This window comes from Lepidochelys kempii, chromosome 9 (genome assembly GCF_965140265.1).
Source record: "Lepidochelys kempii isolate rLepKem1 chromosome 9, rLepKem1.hap2, whole genome shotgun sequence".
Classification (NCBI taxonomy): domain Eukaryota; kingdom Metazoa; phylum Chordata; order Testudines; family Cheloniidae; genus Lepidochelys; species Lepidochelys kempii.
In genome coordinates, this window is record NC_133264.1 from 7,337,785 (window position 1) to 7,358,137 (window position 20,353).

General features: G+C 64.4%; 1 protein-coding gene across 1 annotated transcript in view; it reads right to left on the reverse strand.

Annotated features, from left to right (window-relative positions):
* Window positions 1–20,353, reverse strand: part of SLC12A9 (solute carrier family 12 member 9) — a 53,316-nt gene that overhangs the window by 14,614 nt on the left and 18,349 nt on the right. Inside the window, exons 7-9 of the mRNA XM_073359156.1 lie at window positions 16,035–16,192; window positions 9,485–9,567; window positions 4,490–4,614 (exon numbers count right to left, since the gene is read on the reverse strand). Of these exons, the coding sequence (XP_073215257.1) occupies window positions 4,490–4,614; window positions 9,485–9,567; window positions 16,035–16,192 (366 nt within the window). The remainder of the gene's footprint in view (window positions 1–4,489; window positions 4,615–9,484; window positions 9,568–16,034; window positions 16,193–20,353) is intronic.

The window sequence follows — 20,353 nt, forward strand, 5'->3', positions numbered from 1 at the left end:
CACAACATCCATTAGGCAGGGCCCGGCGCCGGCAATTACCATCTCCAGCAGACCCCCGCCTGCGCTAATGCAGCCAGCTGCAAAAATTGCTCTCCGCCTCAGCGCTGCCAAGGGGCCCCCTCCCCAGGTCGCTCCAGCCGCAGCTCCCCCAATCGCCGTGGCAACCCCCCACACCCCCCATCCACGCCAGTGACCCTGGCCCCTGGGAATCGGTAGGGGAGGGGCCTGGCCGCTTGGCTGGAAAGAGACGTGCTGCCTCCGGGGGGCACTGAGTTTTCCTCCCGCACTACTTGCTCCCCAGCCCTCCGGACCCCTCACCCTAGGGGCGCTGAAGGAGGCACGCACAGGCTGGGGCGTCTCCAATCCTAGCCACAGGTCAGTGCATGGTGGGAGGTGGGGGACAGCACTGGGGTTGGGGGATATGCATGGAGCTGACAGCTTCTGCTAGCAGGGCAGTAAGACACCCTAGCACCATGTGAATGGCCACCAGTAGGTTTCAGAGTGAACGCCATCACTGCGGTGAGTGGGGCAGGTTGACCTGCTCAGAGCTCAGTTCAGGTTGGCTGCAGACTCAGACGGGCTCCCCCCTGGGCACCCTGGCTCCCGCCCTTTCATGCCTCTCCCCAAGCAGGGGAGATCCCGGCAGGCACAGCGTTGATGGAGCCGTCCTGCACTCCAGATCCATGAGCCACGAACGTGGAGCAGAACCCGCTCCCCAGGCCCTTAACCTTTAAGAGAGAGAGAGAGCGCGGCTAGAACAGGTGAAGAGCCCCGGCCCACGGGGCAGCTCCACTACGAGACGCAGTCGGAGCCAGCCAGATGGGTGCCAGCAGACCAGGGCGCCCAAGCCGGCGTGGCACGGGAGCAAAGAGGAGGCGGGCCCGCAGAAGCTGTTATTTTCTCTAATTGTTGTTTTTGCTGAAAGGTAATTAAAATCCCCTTTTTATTTCGCATGTCGGCGAGGAGCAGGAGGGGGAGCCAAGCGGTGGGGAAGGGTGGGGAGAATGCTGCATTGAGGCAGGGGAGGGGGAGAGCGATGCAGAGGGAGGGGGAGATGCAGGATGGGGCAGGCCGAGAGCCCTTTAGCCAGGCCAGCCCCAGCCCCACTCTAACCAAGCCCAGCTGCCCACCCCTCAGCACATGCTCGGGGCTGCCCCCACCATCCGGCTCTGGGGCTACCTCTCCCTGCCAGCTCTCCGTTCTCGCCCCAGCCCCGGGAACTCACGGGGCATCTTCTCACGCTGTCCCCTCTGCCTGGCACAGCTTCCTGCCACCCCTGGCCAAGCCACCGTCACCTGCCCTGTCTCTGCTCTGGGGCCCTGCACTGGAGCCTGGCCCCACGGGGATGGTGGCGTTCCAGCCGGGGCAGAGACAGGCTGGCACCTCATCCCGCAGGAGAATCAAGACCTTGGGCAGCCCAGAGGCTCTTTGGAAAGCCACGACCAGGGGACACGCAGGGCCCCACCGTCACTCGGCTGGCCCAGGGCTCAGCCAAGCTCAGCTCCTGACAGCGGCTGAACCAAGCCAGCTAGCGGGGACGCGGGTGGGCAGAGGACAGCTCCCGGCAGAGTTTGCAGCTACGGCACAGTCTGCTCTGCACGACCGCAGCTGGCTGAGTCAGCCTGGGGTCAGGAGGCGGCTGGGTTCCCGGAAGACACTGAGCTCTCGCCTAGCAGCATCCATGAGTAACGCCTCCCCCCTCTGCGGCTGAGTGGGAGATGGTCCCACCGCGGACGACGCCCCGACCTCGGTTATTCTCACCTCTCAGCAGGACGACAGCCATGTGCCAGGCTTGGGCACTGAGGCCTCAGCAAACGCCAGCCAGTCCAGCACTCTGCAACACCTTGGCAACAGGCTACCGCAAGCCCACCCCACCCATGCAGAACAGGGCCATGCTCAAGGCCTCGGCTCCTCCCCGTCAAGGCGCTCCATGCCCTGGGCCCAGGGTATCCAGAAGAGCCTTGAGCTCTGGATTGGGACCGTGGTCAGCAGCTCTGCTCCTCGGGCCAGAGGAACTCTCCACCACCAGGGTCAGGCTCATCAGTTCAGGGCTTTCTCAGGGGCCGGTCCCAGACCAACCTCCCCATGCAGGGCATGGCCCGCACAAAGAGGAATGACCCCGGTGAGGGCACCCCATGGCACCCCTAGCTCCATGAGCTGCCGGAAGGTGCTCAGATACCCCGGGGACTGAACAGGACAGACCAGGCCCGGGGGCAGGATACCAGACCAGATGGACCAATGGTCTCCTCCAGGGTGGCAGTGGCTGTTGTCCAGGGAGTGGGGCCCACTCTGGGCCCAGGGGTTCTGCCCAGCAGTGAGAGACGCTCTGGGGTCTGGTTTGGGGCCCAGGGAGGACAGTGCAGGTTTGTGCAGAGTGAAGTGGCTGAGATCAGCGCTGACATAAACAGTAGGTACCCAGGGAGAACCCACTGAGGTGCTGCCCCCCACAGCCAGGCCCCTCACCTGGGTCCCCATGGCACAGCAGGCTCCTCCTTAGTATGCCTGCAAATGCCTCTCCATTGCAATGGCAATGCAGGGAGCCACAGTGCAGACAGGCTGCTGGCGCCATTGCCATTTAACGCTGGGCAGCGCAAGACAGGGAGAGCAGCTCTCAGCAAGCACCAGGCCATGCGGGCTGTGCCACACCGAGGAGGAGTGAGACAGGATCAGCCTGACGCGCGGAGCCCTGCCCACACTCCACACCAGGGTGCCTTAGAAGTGCCAGCCCCCAGCCCCAGGTCCCCTGCAGGCAGGGGCGCCATAGCCTGAGCCATGCCAACCACAGGAACCCTGGCCTCTGGAGGGCTGTGCCACTCCCAGCCATTAACTTCAGCACGTCACCCCTGGGCCCGGGCACAAAAAACGGACAGAGACTGGGCCGTTTTCACTAGACTCTTCCTAATTCAAGTGCCATTTTCTCCAGGCCTGGGAAACCTGTGGCATCCACCCCATAGGCGCAGCACCCGCTCTTCCCCTCCAGCAGCCGGGTCTGGTAGTTAGCACCTGGAGAACCCCACCGCAGTCAGGACCCCATTATGCCAGGCGCTGCACGTGCCCATGGAGAGAGAGTCCCTGCCCCACACGCTCCCAGCCTGGATGCACGCACCAGCTAACGGGGGCGGGGAGGGGAATGTCAGTAGGGAGAGGCAGCGCAGGCTAGTGGTTAAGACGTTTTCTGAGGCTTACCAGAGCTGGGTTCTGCCCTGACCTGTGATAGGACGTCCCCCTCCCTGGGCCGCCTTTGGGTCTCCTAGACTCTAACCATGGGGTCCTCATATCAGCCTCTAGCCCCTTCCCCTGCAGAAGGGGACCCACCCCTGTTGCACGGGTGAACCCTGAGCAATGCAGTGGCTGGACCAAGGGGAATGGGGCCAGAGCCCAGGACTCTGTCTGGGTCTTCACCACCCAGCCACCTTCCTCCTCCTGAGCAGGCCCCGCTGCCCCCCGGCAGCGCCCTGCCTTTGCTGGGGGGCAGGGCAGCGGGCGGCCGTGCTGTTCCAGGAAGGAGGCTGGGCTCTCCCTCGGTTTAATTACGGCTAATGGAAGGCTTACTCCAGCCCTGCCTGGCATGCTGCCCCAGGAGCGCAGCAGGACGCGAGCCATAAATTTCCCACCAATCGCCCGGCGCGCTCGGGGCTTGTGTTTCCATTGGGCGGTTGGTTTTTTCCCTGACTAAAAACGGTATTTGCTCAAGGGCAAAAGCTTTTTAACCAGCCTCATAAATGCTTATTACCCAGCGCCCTGCTCGGCTTGATGGGATTAGAGGTGGGCAGGATTGATCACACGCGCCCCCCCACCCCCAACACCACGAGATCACACCGCGCTGGGGGTGGGGGCTCACATTGATTGGTTCGCGCCCAGCAGGGGGGAGGTTCATCGGTGAGAAGCAGGGGGGAATCTCCTCTGATACCTCGGTGCAGGCTAAGATCCCTGCTCTGGGGAGGGCTGACCAAGCCAGGAGAGCATCTCTGCCCCCCAGTCCCAGGGAGGTGGGGCAGAGGGGAGACAGCATGACCCGCACAACCCCTGCGTACGTGTCGCTTGCTGGCCAAGCTCCTGCCCCCGTCTGCCAAGCACGGGGCACCCAAGAGGGGGGACTTAGGTGGCAGCGGCTGCCAACGCAGGGCTAGGGGGACCTAAGCCCCGTCCAGTCCATCCCTCCACTCCACCTGCTTCTTCCACGCACACAGCCTGGGGAAGGGTGGCGGGGTGGGGGAGGGGATGTGGGGCTGGCAGATTCTAACCCAGTGCCGGCTGGCGGGGAAAGGCCTGCCCTCCCTCCCTGGTGGGTTTGGAGGGGATGGGGGTACCTAATTAACAGCCCAGCCTGGCCTCCCACTGCCTGGGGGCACTAGTGGCATTGCGAGTCAGGGGTTACCAGGCGGGGCACGGCACGGGGGTGTGCCAGCCGCTCCTGGACACCCCGCTAGCAGACAGTCTTCTTGCCACAGTCTCTTCCCCCCCCCACCTCCCACCCCGGTCCGGGTACCTGAAGTTGGGGGCTGACGCCCACTCGAGGGCCAGGCAGGCCAGGTCAATGGTGGCGTAGACCAGCAGGAAGAAGATGGTCACAATGGCGGCGATGGTGTTCAGCTTCCCGGAGAACAGCACCAGCTGGGAGAGACAAGAGTGTCAGGCACCCCCTTGGCTGGCACAGCCCTGGGCTGAGCCATGGGGGCACCCGGGGCTGGGCGAACGGAGCCCGCACACCTTAGAGGGCTGGAGGCTACTCTGGCTGGTAGAGCAGGGCAGGATCCAGCAGCAGGGCAGGAGGCAGCATTGGGCAACCCCAAGGACACTGCCAGCTCTGACCTGCCCCAGTGGTTCTGAAAGTGCTGAGCCAGATACTGGGCCCCCATGGCCCTCTGAGGGAAGCTAGGATGCCAGCTCCCCTGCCATGGGCTCCCTTGGCATCTCTGCCCAGGGCACCTCCCCCTCCTCCCGCGCCCACCTGTGTGGCACAGAGAGACTGGCACCATGTTCACCTGGCTCCCAACCCCAGGCACGGCGCCCCACCATGCCCCCCACGCTGGCCCTTCTCGTTCACCTCTCACGGGGGGCCGCAGGAGTGAAATCCAGCCCCTCCACCCTGGGGGTCACCGCGGAGCCACCCCCCTTAGAGGAGCAGCATAGGGCGGGAGCCAGATCTGCTCTCAGTGGCCCCCCTCCCAAGCCAGAGGCTGCCACGGGGAAGCCGAGCACCGAAGCAGCAGAGGCAGGGAGCCAGCGCCCGGCCCAGCAGGCTGTCCCCAGTGCCCTTCCTGGGGGAAGTGGGTCCAGAGAGCCACTGAACAGCTGAAATCTTCCTGCTGGGAGGGGAGCAGTGCCAGGGCTGCACCCCAGCCTGAGGCACTGGCATGACACAGGCGCAGTGTGGCCGGGCTTGGGGGGGAAATAATGGCCCCTTCCAGCCTGATGTATTCGACAGCTAAACCCACCCGGCTATTACTGCTACGTCCATTATTGGGGCAGCTGGCCTGGGCGCTCCAAATCATGGCCACAGCCTCTCCCACGGGGGCCGGGCCAGCTGGCTCCAAATCAGCCCAGCCATGGCTGAAGGCCTGTCCCCACATGGGCTGCATTGCGCTGGGGGTCCCAGTGGGCTGAGCCCAGCAGCGGAGCCCGCACATGGGGAGTCCACGGGGCCATGGGTCACAGCCAGCCCAGTGTGTCAGCCAGGAAACAGCTTCTCAGAGGCTGCCCGGCCGCGTGCGTCTGGTCATCTGGGCCGGGATCTCGACTGAGTCCTGGGGGAAGAGCTGATCGGAGGCTGGGGTGGGGGGGCTCACTGAATCTGGCTCCTGCCCTGAGAACAATGGATGGGCCTGTCCCCAAGGCCCTGGGCAAAGGAGGGAAGCAAGCAGCCTGGGCAAAGGTGGGGATGCGCAGGGGAGCGTGCGGGCCACGCCCAGCCCTGGGGTAAAGGGGGGACATGGGGGGGAGTGTGCAAGCCACACTCAGCTCTGCAGTAAAGGGGGGACATGCAGGGGAGTGTGCAAGCCACACTCAGCTCTGCGGTAAAGCAGGGGACGTGCAGGGGAGCATCCGGACCACGCCCAGTCCTGGGCTAAAGCGGGGGGCACCTCAGCTGGATGGAGGGAGCTAGATCTAAGCACTGAAGAGATGTGACCGGCAGCCCCATGATCCTGAGCCTGCTGGTGCCTGCACCCCCGGGGAGGGCCTGCTGCACTCTTGGGGAGCTGCACCCCAGCCACCCCCACCCCAGTGCGGCCGGGAGCTGCTCTGAGCCGCGAAGCCAGCAGTGCAGCCTGACCCGCAGCAACCACTCCACGTGGGGCGCTTTAGATTATTCAACCCATTTCAGCAATTGGGAATTTCAGCTCGTTGGGAGCTTAATAGCGCCGAGCCACGGTAATCGTGCCTGGCTGCGCTAATGGAGGCCCCCACCCCCCGCCCTCACTCGCCCAGCCGTTTGCCTTTGATTTATAATTCAGTTAGCTGCTCATCAAGGGAAAGGATCTGAGCTGAAAGGTAGCAAACCCCAGAGCCAGCAGGGCAGGGGGGCCAGGCGTGGGGTGGGGGGAAGGCAGCAGGGGGTGCCGGGAGAGGCTGCTATCAGGGAGTCCTCAACTAGCTGCTGTTTGGGGAGGCTGGGAGGGGGAGATGAGGGGTGGAACGGAAACCTGCAGGGGGCTGGGAGCAGGCCTGGAAATGGCTGTCTCAGGCAGGCTGCCAAGGGCCATTAGCTGCTAGGACATGGGGTGACTCCCTAGGGCTGGTATGGTGCCCCAGCCCTGCCACTCCAACCCTGACCTGCCCACACAGCTCTGCCCGTGCCCCTCACTCCCGACCGGCAGCCCCCTGCTAGCTCAGCCTGGGCTCCCCACCCACCCCCCAGCTCGGCCCGGGCCCCTCAGTTCTGACCCACAGCCCCCTGCCACCCCAGCCCTGGGCTCCCCCAGCTCTGCTGCTGCCCCGGCTCGTCTGGGTCTGGGCTCCCCCACCCCCAGCCCTGCTGCTGGCACTGGGCTCTGAGCTCACGTCACCCTCTGCTGGCGGGAAGCTGGGGTTCAGCTCCTGGCCTGGGAGCCCCATCGCTGGAGCCTGTCGGGGGGGCCGCCCCCACCCTGGGCCCCGGAGCTGGTGGGGATGGGTCTGCCTGGGGCCTGTCCAGGCCGAGCTTCCCTGATTCCGGCGGCAGCACCAAGGCGCCAGCTCGGGCAGGGAGTTGGCATTTCTCTCAACAGCCGTGTGTGAGGCCCTCACCCGTGCCATGTGTCAGTGCCATGGGGCACGCTGCACCCATCAGCCAGGGCAGCCGCCCGCCATTTTGGATCTGCAGTCTGGAGCTCATGTGAGAGTCACCAGAGTGCCTGGGGGGCTGGAGAGACCCCCATTGCCTCTGGGCCCGAGCACCCCAGGGCAACCCAGCTGGGACCGATGCCAGGCAGCCAGGGCCTGGGGCAGGTCCCTCTCCATGGCAGAATGACGCTCCCCTAGCAGGAGCCCGCCCAGCGCCAGCCCCTTGAGGCAATTTTCAGCTCCCAGCTGCCCGGCCCGCACCAGCACGGGTGGGCGCTCTCCCCCTTCCCGGGGCTGGGCCTGGCCCCTTGGCGAGATGCAGCCATTAGCTAATGGCAGGGGAGGGCGATTCCTCCCGCACACCACGGGGCTTGTGATTCAATTGACTCCAGAGGAAGAAAATCTCTCAGGAGCAGCTGCCGACTGGAGCTGGCCAGGCAACGGGTCCCCCTCTCGCACCGGCTGGCGCTGCCCTGCCATTCAGCACTGGGCCCAGATGGCTGCTGCATTCAGGCCAGTGGCCAGCGTGCGGCCCACTGGCGTCTCCTGGTCTCCACCAGCTGCCCCTCGTCTTACACCGAGACTGTCAGCTCCCCGGGGCAGGGGCCATCTCTCGGTTCTGCGTTTGTATGGCACAGCGGGCTGGGACCTGGAGCCTCAACGGGCCGCAGCTCTAGCTGGACGTTGGCAGCAATCCACTCCTCTTCATGCCAACCAGGTGTGGTCCCAGACAAGCTGTCCACGTGGCCAGCGGCCAAAGGGCCAGATCCTCAAAGGTATTTAGGCTCCTAACTCCCATTGGCTTCAATAAGAGTTAGGCACCTTTGGGTTTGCGGCTCTGTCTGTGAGTCCCTGCTGTCCATCGCCCTGGTTCTCCTGTACTGGCATGGAGCTGGCACTGGGCTCCCCCCGACGCCCCGTCACGTGCCTACTCTCTGCAGGTGGGTGCTGGGAGCCCAGGCCCCAGAAATGGATTTTTATCCCAGCCACTTCCAATCAGGGCTGAGCTGGCGGAGGTCAGCGCGACATCTCATGCATGCGTGTGTCCATGTTCCCTGCCGGCTAATGGGGCAATTTTTTAGCATTACATATATTTGTCCAATTTGGCGGAGTGGAGACGAGCTCGCTCTTGAGTCGGGAGCTGGTGCTGCCTCCCCACTCCTGCAGCCTGGCTGATGGCAGGTTCCGGGCACAACGCAATGATCCATGCGGCAGCACAGCGACACCCCCCCCCACCTGCACGGGGAGCCCTTTGTGCATGGAATTAGAGCGATTGTTTCCTTCCCCTGGGAGGTCTCGGGGGGAGAGCTCACAGCTTCACACAGAACTGGGGAGTGAAGCCCTGGGACCCCAGCTGCTGCCCCGGGACCCCGACTGAACAGCACCCCTAGAGACACCCCCACATACAACCTAATGACTGTGACATGCTGGGACTTGAGAACAGGGCCCACATGGTGCCTGCCTGGCTGCCAAAGGGGCCAAGTGCCCCCTCCCAGTTCCTGTTGACTTCAGTGGGGGACAGACTCCTTTGAAAATGAGGCCCCAAGTGCCCCACAGGGAGCCAAGCCAAGGGCCAGATTCACCCCAAGGGGCAGAAGTGGAAGCAGCCCAGTCAAGGGGCATTACCAGGTGCCAATGCTGCATAGAGTGGCCGCTGGCATGCAGCAGTGAAAGGGTTAAGAGTGGATCCGGGATCCTGCCGGCCGCAGAACTAGAGGGATCTCTGTGCTGCGGATACCGGCCAGCCAGGAGGGAGCCCCAAGGCCCAGCTGGCCCACAGATCCAGGTGACTCCCCCTTCTGGACTGCCCAGGCCCTGGTGTCTCAGCCCCTCACTGCACCAGCTCAGCAGGGCAGGGTTGTGTGCTCACACCAAGCACTGACCTCTCCGTTTCACAGGCGGGAAACTGAGGCACAGTCTCCAAGGTCCCACAGGGAGTCTGTGGAAAGATCCCAGACCTCCTGAATCCCAGCCCAGAGCCTTAATAACAAGGCCAGCCAGCCCCTTTAAATACACTCCTTGTGCCCAGTTCACGGTTGAGATCCCATGGCCCTTCTACGGGTCTGGGCCCGTGTCCTCAGCCAGTCCCACCCACCATGGACGTGCAGCACTACGGCTGCTGCTCTCCACCCCAGAGGTGGCTGCATATCTGACTGCTGCTTGGGCCTAGCTTTGGGCTCCTCTGCGATGAGATGCCAGATGAAGAGCGCAGCCAACTCACCTGCACCAACACCCAGGAGAGGATCACAGCCACCCAGGGGTTCCCACCACGGGAGGTTTTCTTTGCTGGCGCCAGAGCTCTGCCTGCAGGGGAAAAGGAACCAGACGCTCTGTGTGAGAGAGGATTTCAAATGGGAGCAGAGACAGTGCCAGGAGGGGGGCAGGGATCAGCACCGGTTAGGGCAGGGCTGCAGAGGCCCCAGCTGGGACACTAGGCCAGCAAAGCCAGCGATCGCAGCCCGTCCAGCCCTCGCCTGTGTGACCCTCACCACAGGCATTGCCCCTCCCCGCCCCGGCCCATCACACACCCAGCGGCAGAACCAGCGGGTCCCAGCATCCCTGCGGGGGGAGGATCAGGGCCAACGCAGGAACAAGGTTCAGTCCATGCCAGCCGCGAGGTCTGAAATACACAGCGTGTGTAGCTCAGACTGGCATGGCCCCACCCCCAGCCAGCGGATCGGGGCCCTGCCGAAAGCTGGCTTGCTTTCCCAGGCAATTTGGGGAACACGGCAGCGAGGCCCAGGAACCGCGCCCACCCCACAGCCCTACTCTGGCCCTGTTACACAAACCAGCCTGGGAGCACCAGCCAAGACAGGTCCCCGCAGGCTGGCTCCAGGGGCTGCTCGCACCAGGGCCTGCAACAGCACTGGCCTCGGTGGCCACTCCACTCATCAACGGCCCTTCACCAAGACCCAGCCTGCCGGAGCAGCCCAGTCCCTAGGGGGGCGGGAGACCAGCCACAGTGTGACTGGAGGGCGCGGGGGGGCAGGAAGTGGGGAGTCCTGTGCCAGCAGGCAGGGTGCAGTGCCCCAGCATGCCAGCAGTCACCACAGGAGTGGCTCCTCCAATGGGCATTAACTCAGCCAGCACCATGGCACCCCTAGCACCACTGAAGCTTTGGGGTCAGCACTGACTGAGAGGGGACAGCGCCCCCTACTGAGCCCCCCTCTCCACTCCCTGCAGCACAGCGCCCCCTACTGAGCCCCGTCTCCACTCCCTACAGCACAGCGCCCCCTACTGAACCCTCCTCTCCGCTCCCTACAGCACAGCGCCCCCTACTGAGCCCTCCTCTCCACTCCCTGCAGCACAGCGCCCCCTACTGAGCCCCCGTCTCCACTCCCTGCAGCACAGCGCCCCCTACTGAGCCCCGTCTCCACTCCCTGCAGCACAGTGCTCCCTACTGAGCCCTCTTCTCCGCTCCCTACAGCACAGCGCCCCCTACTGAGCCCTCCTTTTCACTCCCTACAGCACAGCGCCCCCTACTGAGCCCCCCTCTCCACTCCCTGCAGCACAGCGCCCCCTACTGAGCCCCGTCTCCACTCCCTACAGCACAGCGCCCCCTACTGAACCCTCCTCTCCGCTCCCTACAGCACAGCGCCCCCTACTGAGCCCTCCTCTCCACTCCCTGCAGCACAGCGCCCCCTACTGAGCCCCCGTCTCCACTCCCTGCAGCACAGCGCCCCCTACTGAGCCCCGTCTCCACTCCCTGCAGCACAGTGCTCCCTACTGAGCCCTCTTCTCCGCTCCCTACAGCACAGCGCCCCCTACTGAGCCCTCCTTTTCACTCCCTACAGCACAGCGCCCCCTACTGAGCCCCCCTCTCCACTCCCTGCAGCACAGCGCCCCCTACTGAGCCCCGTCTCCACTCCCTACAGCACAGCGCCCCCTACTGAGCCCCCCTCTCCACTCCCTGCAGCACAGCGCCCCCTACTGAGCCCCGTCTCCACTCCCTACAGCACAGCGCCCCCTACTGAGCCCCCCTCTCCACTCCCTGCAGCACAGCGCCCCCTACTGAGCCCCGTCTCCACTCCCTGCAGCACAACACCGCACCCCCTACAGAGCCCACTCTCCACTCCCTGCAGCACAGCGCCCCCTGGAGCATTGGGACCAGCACTGACTGAGAGGTGAGAGTGCCCCCTATGGAGCCCCGCTCCCCGCAGCACAGCGCCCCCTACAGAGCCCCCTCTCCACTCCCTGCAGCACAGCACCCCCTACTGAGCCCCCCTCTCCGCTCCCTACAGCACAGCGCCCCCTACTGAGCCCCCTCTCCACTCCCTGCAGCACAGTGCCCCCTACTGAGCCCCGTCTCCACTCCCTGCAGCACAGCGCCCCCTACTGAGCCCCCTCTCCACTCCCTGCAGCACAGTGCCCCCTACTGAGCCCCGTCTCCACTCCCTGCAGCACAGCGCCCCCTACTGAGCCCTCCTTTCCACTCCCTACAGCACAGCGCCCCCTACTGAGCCCCGTCTCCACTCCCTGCAGCACAGCGCCCCCTACTGAGCCCTCCTTTCCACTCCCTACAGCACAGCGCCCCCTACTGAGCCCCCTCTCCACTCCCTGCAGCACAGCGCCCCCTACTGAGCCCCCTCTCCACTCCCTGCAGCACAGTGCCCCCTACTGAGCCCCCCTCTCCGCTCCCTACAGCACAGCGCCCCCTACTGAGCCCCCTCTCCACTCCCTGCAGCACAGCACCCCCTACTGAGCCCCCCTCTCCGCTCCCTACAGCACAGCGCCCCCTACTGAGCCCCCTCTCCACTCCCTGCAGCACAGCGCCCCCTACTGAGCCCCCTCTCCACTCCCTGCAGCACAGTGCCCCCTACTGAGCCCCCCTCTCCGCTCCCTACAGCACAGCGCCCCCTACTGAGCCCCGTCTCCACTCCCTGCAGCACAGCGCCCCCTACTGAGCCCTCCTTTCCACTCCCTACAGCACAGCGCCCCCTACTGAGCCCCGTCTCCACTCCCTGCAGCACAGCGCCCCCTACTGAGCCCTCCTTTCCACTCCCTGCAGCACAGCGCCCCCTACTGAGCCCCCTCTCCACTCCCTGCAGCACAGCGCCCCCTACTGAGCCCTCCTTTCCACTCCCTACAGCACAGCGCCCCCTACTGAGCCCCGTCTCCACTCCCTGCAGCACAGCACCCCCTACTGAGCCCTCCTTTCCACTCCCTACAGCACAGTGCTCTCTACTGAGCCCCCCTCTCCGCTCCCTACAGCACAGCACCCCCTACTGAGCCCCCCTCTCCACTCCCTGCAGCACAGCGCCCCCTGGAGCATTGGGACCAGCACTGACTAAGAGGTGAGAGGTCCCCTTACGGATCCCTGCTCCCCGCAGCACAGCGCCCCCTACTGAACACCCCCTCCACTCCCTACAGCACAGCACCCCTTCTGAGCCCCGTTCCCTGCTCCCTGCAGCACAGCGCCCCCTAGAGCATTGGGGTCAGCACTGACTCAGAGGGGACAGCGCCCCCTAATGAGCCCTGCTGCTGCCCGCAGCACAGCGCCCCCTGGCATCACGCTGGAGCTTTGGGGTCAGCACTGACAGAGGGGACAGCACCGATTCAGAGGGGAATATCGAATCAGTAACGTGCCTGTGGGCCCTGGGAGGTGGCCCTGCCAGCGTAGCTGGGGAGCTCTGAGGAGCTCCAAGCCAACGGCCGTTCAGCTGCAGGCCACACGTGCACCAACCCCCATCCCCGGCAAGCAGGCGCATGGCCTGGGCTCACGGCACGTTCAGCTGGTGATCGTTACCCGGTGGCTGATGCGCGTTACCCAGGAGCAGAGAGCCACCCGGCTGGGGGCAGTGGAGCAGGGACACGCCTTAGCACACAGGAAAACCGCCTAGAGACCGGAGTGTCGCACGTGCTGTGCCAGAAGGGGAACGACCCAAAACACGGCCCTTCGCTCCGGCCTGGGGTGCAAACTGCCACCGCACCCCCTCCCCTGAACTAGCCCCGGAGAGAGCCCAGCCCCCACCCAGCGCCGAGCCGCTATGCAAACGGTTAAGTGGCTGCATGCATTAGCGAGCCGAGAGTGCAATATTTCATGCCGCCAATGGCAGCGAGAACATAAACTACCTGCCAGAGAGGCTTTCAGAGCTGCCTGGTTTAGTCCATTCCAGGGGGTTTAGTGATTGTCACAAACGTCCTTGGGAATCCTGGCTCCAACCCCAGCCCAACAAAATCCGCCGCAGGGCACCTAATGGACCCTCCTCTCTCTGGTTACCGTCACGGCACCTGGCAGAGCCAGCTCCCCATGAGCCAACCCCTTCACCCCCCTTTGGGCTGCAAAGCTCGGGTCAGTGCCAACCAAGCCGGGCCTCTCCCCGACACCCCCACTGCTGGGCATGGGCTCAGGGAATGGCGCCAGCTGTTGCCAGAGAGACAGAGGTATCCACTGTCACAGATGCACAGGGGATCAGAGACGGGCAGGCACCAGGGCTGTGCTCTGCCCCTGGGCCATGCTGAGCCCCGGGCTCCTGCCCACCACCCGCCAGGCCAAGGAGAACGCAGCCCGGGGCAGAAGGGTGCTGCTCTGCATGGCAGGGAAGGGGCATTGCTGAGAATCAACGGCCCGACAGGAGCCAATTGGATCGAAGGAACCACATCAGCAACCCGCTCACCTAGGGTTTGAGTGGGGGGCTCCCAGTCAGCATATGGGGGTCCCACCCGCCCAGGGGCTCACTAGCCCCTCTCCTGGGATGGAACTCCATGGACACATAGGCCTGGGCATTCCTCCAAGCACAGCTATGGTCTCTCCCGGGGGAGGGCTCGGCATGGCTCTCCAGGGCATCTTGGGAGTGCTTTGTAGTGCAGGCCCTCAGTGACGACATGGGGTAACCCCGTGCTCTGCATCTGAGCATCTCCAGGGTGGGGCAGAGGTGACCCTATACTACACATGGGGAAACTGAGGCACCAAAGGCAACTTGGAGTCCTGTCTCCCACCCCCCACGCTAATCACTGCACCGTCCCCCATCCCACCCTGCAAGGCTGGGGTCTTCGAGTGCCAGCGGGGGGCTGGAAGCCCCTGGCATTGGAAGGCGGTGGTGGGGGGAGAGCAGGGAGCACCAAGGGATATTTATTCATTGGCTGGAGAAGCCCAAGTGGGCCGAGGAGCTAATGCAATCCAAGTGCCCATGCTCTTTCCTGGCAGGGGCTGGCGCTGCTGCAGCCTGGACTCTGAGTCACTGGTGCCCCCCACAGGTCTGTACTTCATGTCTTCAGAGCGCTGCACGGGCACAGCCATGCCAGCCCAGGGCTCCCTGGGACCGGCCAAGCAGCCAGCCAAGCACAAGCAACGGGCTGGCTGAGCAAAGGTGGGTGCCCGCCCCAAAGCCCCACTCCAGCACTGTAGGCAAACCTGCTGGGGAAGGCTGCCAAGGGGCCAGGGGACTTGAAAGGATGTGCGGGCACCTGCGCCTCGAGCCAGAGGGACCGTCAGCGAGCGTGGTGGGGGGTGGGCAGGGGGAGCCAGGGAGAGCAGCTGCAAGGGTCCGTATGACTGGAGCGGGGCTGAAGGGCAAGGGACTGGGATCCCCCACCACCACTAGGGACAGCCCATTTTGGGGGTGGGGAAGAGCTCATTTGGGGCGGGAGTAGGGTGGTCAGGGAGCCGAGGGCTTTGGGTGGCTCTGTGCCCAATGCGTGAGAAGAACTGCTCCCCCCAGCAGATGGCCAAGGGGGTGCCCTTGGAGTGGGGGGGGGGGCTGGCGTGGCTGCTGCAGGGGCCGAGGGCACCACAGGGCAGACCCAGGGGGTTTGAGAGTGGCACCCTCCCAGCAGCGAGGGTGGGGCTGGCTCACGGAGGGACAGCCAACCACGGAAAGAGCCTTCCCTGAATGGACCATCAGACCCTACCCAGTGCTTGTGCCCTGCCCACTGCCCTGAGTGACAGGGCACTGTATGGACCGGGCGGAGCAGACGGAGAGGGCCAAGAAGCCCAGTACCACCCTCCCCTGCTCACACAGGACTGGAAGCTAGAATCTAAGCCACCTCCATGTGCGGGTGGGTGGATGTGTGTGGCTGTTTTCCCCACTGCCCTCTGCTGGATGGAATCAGAACTGCTCACCCACGTCAGAGGCCCCGTACAGTTCACAGCTTGTGGAGACTCCCCCGAAGAGGCTCCAAGTTCTCTCCCCGGCCACACCTTAGTGACGCTGTATCTGGCCCAGGCCCACAGGGTGGCTGCACAGCAGATGGCGAGGGGGGTTCAGAGCTGTTCCCCCAGGGAAAGCCCAGGCAGGGTAGCAGGGAGTGGCTCGTGCCCCGGGGACTGCTCAGTGCCCCTTGTGTGGGCCTCAGTCCCTGCTCCTGGGGACAGGTGCACAGCATAAAAACCACCCACACTGGTGGCTCTCCTGGCTGCCTTTGTGGGGTGGGGCTGACCTGACACGCCCCTTCCTTCTCCCATGGACTGTGCTGGCAGTGGGCTGCCCCACCCCAATGAGACGGCAGCCAAGTCAGCCCCATACAGCACTGTCCTGGGCGCTGTCTCGGAGCATGGGATGGCTTCAGTGCTCATCCTGTTAACCTGGGGGGAGGAGTATCCCAAAGGGCCAGCCCCCCGTCGTTCTGCAGTGGGATCCCCACTGATCTAGGGGGCTGGGGGAGGGATATTCCCAGGGCCTAGACCCTGTCACTCTGTGGAGTTGTGGGGGGATCCCCACTTATCTAGGGGGTTGGGGGAGGGGTATGCCCAGGGGCCAGCCCCCCTGTCGCTCTGTCGAGTTGGGGGGGATCCTCACAGACCCAGGGGCTCGGGGACGGGGGGCACTCACCGAAGATGTCGTCCTTGGCCAGGGCGTAGAGGATGCGGGAGGCCCCAATCAGGTTGCTCATGGAGGCCGAGAGGGTGGACGAGTAGATGCCAATGATGACAAAGGGGGGCCAGATGTTGATGTCCCGCAGGAAGCCATAGTCCTTCTGGAGCAGGGTCCTGTCGACGGGGCGAGAGGGGTGAGCTGGGGCAGCTCGGCGAGAGCTTGGGGGCACATGCCACCCCCAGCGGCACCCCCACATGCATGCCGCAGGCCAACCAGCCACCCTTGCACACTTTGCCACGTGCACACCCGTACGTATGCCAGCACACACCGACACGCCCTGCACACGACATGCCCAGGGGCACACCCACATATGCCAGCACGCACCGACACGCCCTACACATGCACATGCCCGGGTCACAATGAGCAATTAACCCACCCACCCCACACCGGGCCGTGCACAGGCAGGGTGAAGAGTGGCTCCAGCAGCTGGTCTGTGCCCCCCTCTGGCCAGGACGTCTCAGGGAGTTGGTGGGGAAGAGATCTCCCCCGAACCCTCGTACCAGCTTCTGCCTGGGTCCTTGGGCCCCCTTAGCAGCACCACAGCCCCCGCTCCTGGAGCCAACCCCCTCCCCCGGGGCACCTCTCCCGCACCAGCTGCCCTGCCCGATGGGCAAGATGAGGACAGAGGCCATGGGAGTGGGGGAGCCGGTGTAGGGGCTGGGTGTCCACTGTAGGGGGGCGCCGTATGCCTGGCAGGGCTGGCCCAGGGAAGCAGGAAAAGCAGACGCCAGGAGGATCCAGGGGCAAGTTGGCCGTGGAGCTCGTTGGAGAAGCAACGATGCTAAGAGCAGCCATCAGTGCAGAGCCAGCAGCCCTGGGCAGACACAGCGTGACCTGGCACTGGCCTCCCCACCCAGCTCCAGCCTGACCTCACTACACCCCCCTTCCCCGCAAGGCACTGCCCAGCCGCCTGGCGCCTGCGCTCTGCCCACGCTTCTTGGACCAGAGCCATGAGCAGAGCTGAAGAGGAAATCTGCCCCATCTCCCCCGAGGAGCCAGGCGCAGCCACCCCCCAGAGAGGGGAACTGGAAAGCTCTGGCTGCAGGACAGACACACCTTGCTACTCCATCACCTACACGGAGGGGTTTGTTATTGCAGGGTCTCTCCCAAGCACTGTGTTTATTGTTTGTTAGTGCGGGGGCCATCATGAGCACTGTGCAGGCGGGTGCAGTAGGGTTGGGGGTCCCCAAGGGGACAAGGAGATGGGCACGAGGGGGGGGGCTCCCCAAAAGGCCAAAGGGCCAGGTTTGGGCACATGGGGAGGGTCCCTGATGGGCCGAGGGGCAAGCACGGGGTTGTGTGTGACAGGCCAAGGGGGCAGGTGCAGAAGGGTCCCCGACAGGCCAAGGGGATGGGGGCAGGAGTGGGGGGGGGCCCTGACAGGCCTTGGGGACAGGCACAGGAGCACGGGGGGTCCCTGACAGGCTGAGGTGGTGGGGGCCAGAGCAGGGGGGTTCCCTGATGGGCTGAGGGAGCGGGCATGGGGGTGCCCTGCCCAAGCCCCTGAACACTGCAGCCCTTGCAGAGCTCGATTCCTTCAGCGGGGCCCCCAGGCGGCTCACTGGTAATTGCTCTCCCAGCCCATTACCGTGCCAGGGCCCAGCAGAGCCAATTGCTACCATCAGTCTCCCAGGAGGCAGCGGGTCGGGCCAGGGCCAATCGATAGCAAAGCAGTTACGGCCAGGCTGGCAGACGGCTCGTGCTGGGCGCTGGGTTAATCAAACCATCCAGCCCCGAGGCAGCTGATTTCCAGGAAGACCTAAAACACCCCCCCTTTCCCCACCCTCATGCTAGCTCCGCAGCAGGACCAGCTCTGCTGGGGCACGTCACTGGCCAAGTCCTGTCCCGGAGCAACGATGGGGGTGCACAAAAGACACCGACAAACCCAGCCTGGCATCGGAGACAGGGTCAGGGACACAGGGATGGAGTGCCTGGGATCAGGCTGGCACCGGGTGGCGCTTCCAGCCCGGGGTTTGTTTTGTAAAGGCGGCAGGGCGAGGAGCCCAGGCCACGCAAAGTGGCCTCCCCAGCATGGCATCACGCCCATCCCCGCGCACAAAGCACAGCCACCGGCGGGCAGATCAGTGGCTCCAACACAGCCCTGCCGGTGGGGCAGCCTGCTGGGCCCAGCTCCGGGCTCCCCAGGATGCTGCCCGAACGCTCTGCCAGGGCCAGGCTCCGCTCCGGGGGAGAGACATGGGCAAGGGAACCTGCAGATTTTACCTTCTGCACATCAGGGTGTACCCCTGAGTGACGCAGCTGGGCGGAGTGCCCCAGGGCTGGGCTGGCAGGGGGCTGCGGGTCAGAGCTGTGTGGGGGCTGGATGAAGCAAGACACCACGTATGCCGTGTCTGGCTGAGGCGGGCGCCCTGTGATTTGCATCACACTGGTGGCTGGAGTCTCTAATACTCCCAGGGAAATCGCAGTGGGAAGGGACATCCAGGTAACTCACCCGTCACTTGCAGAGTCAGAAAACCAGCGTGGGAGAGACCTGGCCCCGCCAGGCCTCTGTGTCCGCTCCTAGACATGTGGATTTCAGGGCTACTCTCTCGGAGGCCCTGGGAACCCCTCCCCTGGGGGAGTATGGCCAGGCCAGCTTGCGGGCGAAAGGAATATCCTTTCTGAGGCAGCATCCGGGCTGGGGCATCAGCTCTGGGGTCCCACAGTGCCCAGTTATGGCCTGTTTGCCCTTTGGATGCCCGCAGGGTAGCACTATTGCTTGGTAGGAACATCCCGGGCCACGGGCCCCGCTGCAGCCAGCAGACACAGCCTCTTGGCAGATTCCTGCTGCTGGCACGAAGGGTGGGTTCTCAGAGCCGCTCGGCAGCCAGAGCTGCCTGGCCACGAGCATTTCATTGTGGGTTGGAAGCCACAGGAGCCATCGATCAGCTGGAAGCCACCTACCCGGGGTTTACGAGACAGCGGCCCATATAGCCCCGCAGCAGCCAACTGGCCAAAACTCAGAGAGGAACTAAGCGGGGAAGGAGCCATTTGCCGATGCTTTACAAGGATACAAATGGCCCAGCCTTTAATTGGATTTTAACTAGAGTCTGAGAGCAGGTGGGAGATAAATTAGCCCAGATCTGAAACCTCAGTGTGTCTGGCAATTAATACCTAATTATCTGGAAATTGATCACCTTGCTCAGAGTGGCAGCAGAGCACTGGTCCAGTGTGGGGGCCCAGGACAAGCTTCCCCCACCCCGGCTTGCAACACACCCACTGGGGAATCCTGGCCAAGCCCCACTGCTCTGGCTGGCTGCCCCCTGGCTGCATTTCAAGGGCTGGCTTGACCTGCAAGGCAGTGAGGGTGGGGGGGGTCGCCTAGCCTCTCACCCACCAGGCTGGACAGCTCCAGTTCCATTGTACGGGGCGTTTGCACCAACCCTTGGCAATCAAAGTCCTGCCTTCTCCACAGGGACAGGAGCCCCCCAGGACCTCTCCCTTGGGGCTGGTTTGCCCCGAGTCTTCGTGCACTGCCCGATGTCCTCCTCCCCAGAGCAGGCTGCTGCCCCTAACCTGCCAAGTAGCACTGCTCGGGCGAAGGAAGGGGGTGTGGTGCCTGCCAGCAGGGGGCGTTGGGGAGGTGCCCCCGCCAGGCAGGCCCCAAACGGGCAGGATGTGGGAGGAGCTGTAGAAAGAATGGTTGGTGAGGCCACCCTAAATGAGAAGAGGATTGTTTTTGTGTAGGTCCTACCTAAATAGCAGCTCCTGCAAGCTTGTTCTCAAGGCTGACAGAGCCAAGAGTGAAACCTCGCCCCCCCCTGCCTTATGCTAGCCTATCTCCCCTGTATGGTGGGGGAATGGGGGTGGGGGGAGAACCCGCAACTGTAGGCTCCAAGCCAAGCCCAGAAGTCCTCACACGGGACGGGGGTCCACCCCCGTCCCATGCCAGCCCAGGGCTTGGCGGAGCTAGGCTGCCAGGGCAAGGCTCCCAGCTACCCCACCCCGGGGGGAATGGTCTCCAACAGGGAGCAGCCCCCTTCCTGGGGAGCCACGGGACTTACAGCAGGGCTGAGTCAGACCTATTATCCCTAGTGACTAGAGGGGGAAACTGAGGCAGAGCCTTGTCCGTGGCAGCGGGGGGGGGGGGGGCGGGCGCTGGAGGTAAATCACAGCCCCCAGGTTTCCAGCTCCCCATCATGTGCTCGCTCCTGACAAAGTCTGGTCAGGCCAGCCCCTGCGGAGCTGGCCCGCTGGGCCCAGCTCTGAGCAGCGAGCAGGCTGGAGCTATCCACCGGGAGGGAGGCTGGGGAGGGGAGTGGGGGCCCCCCTAG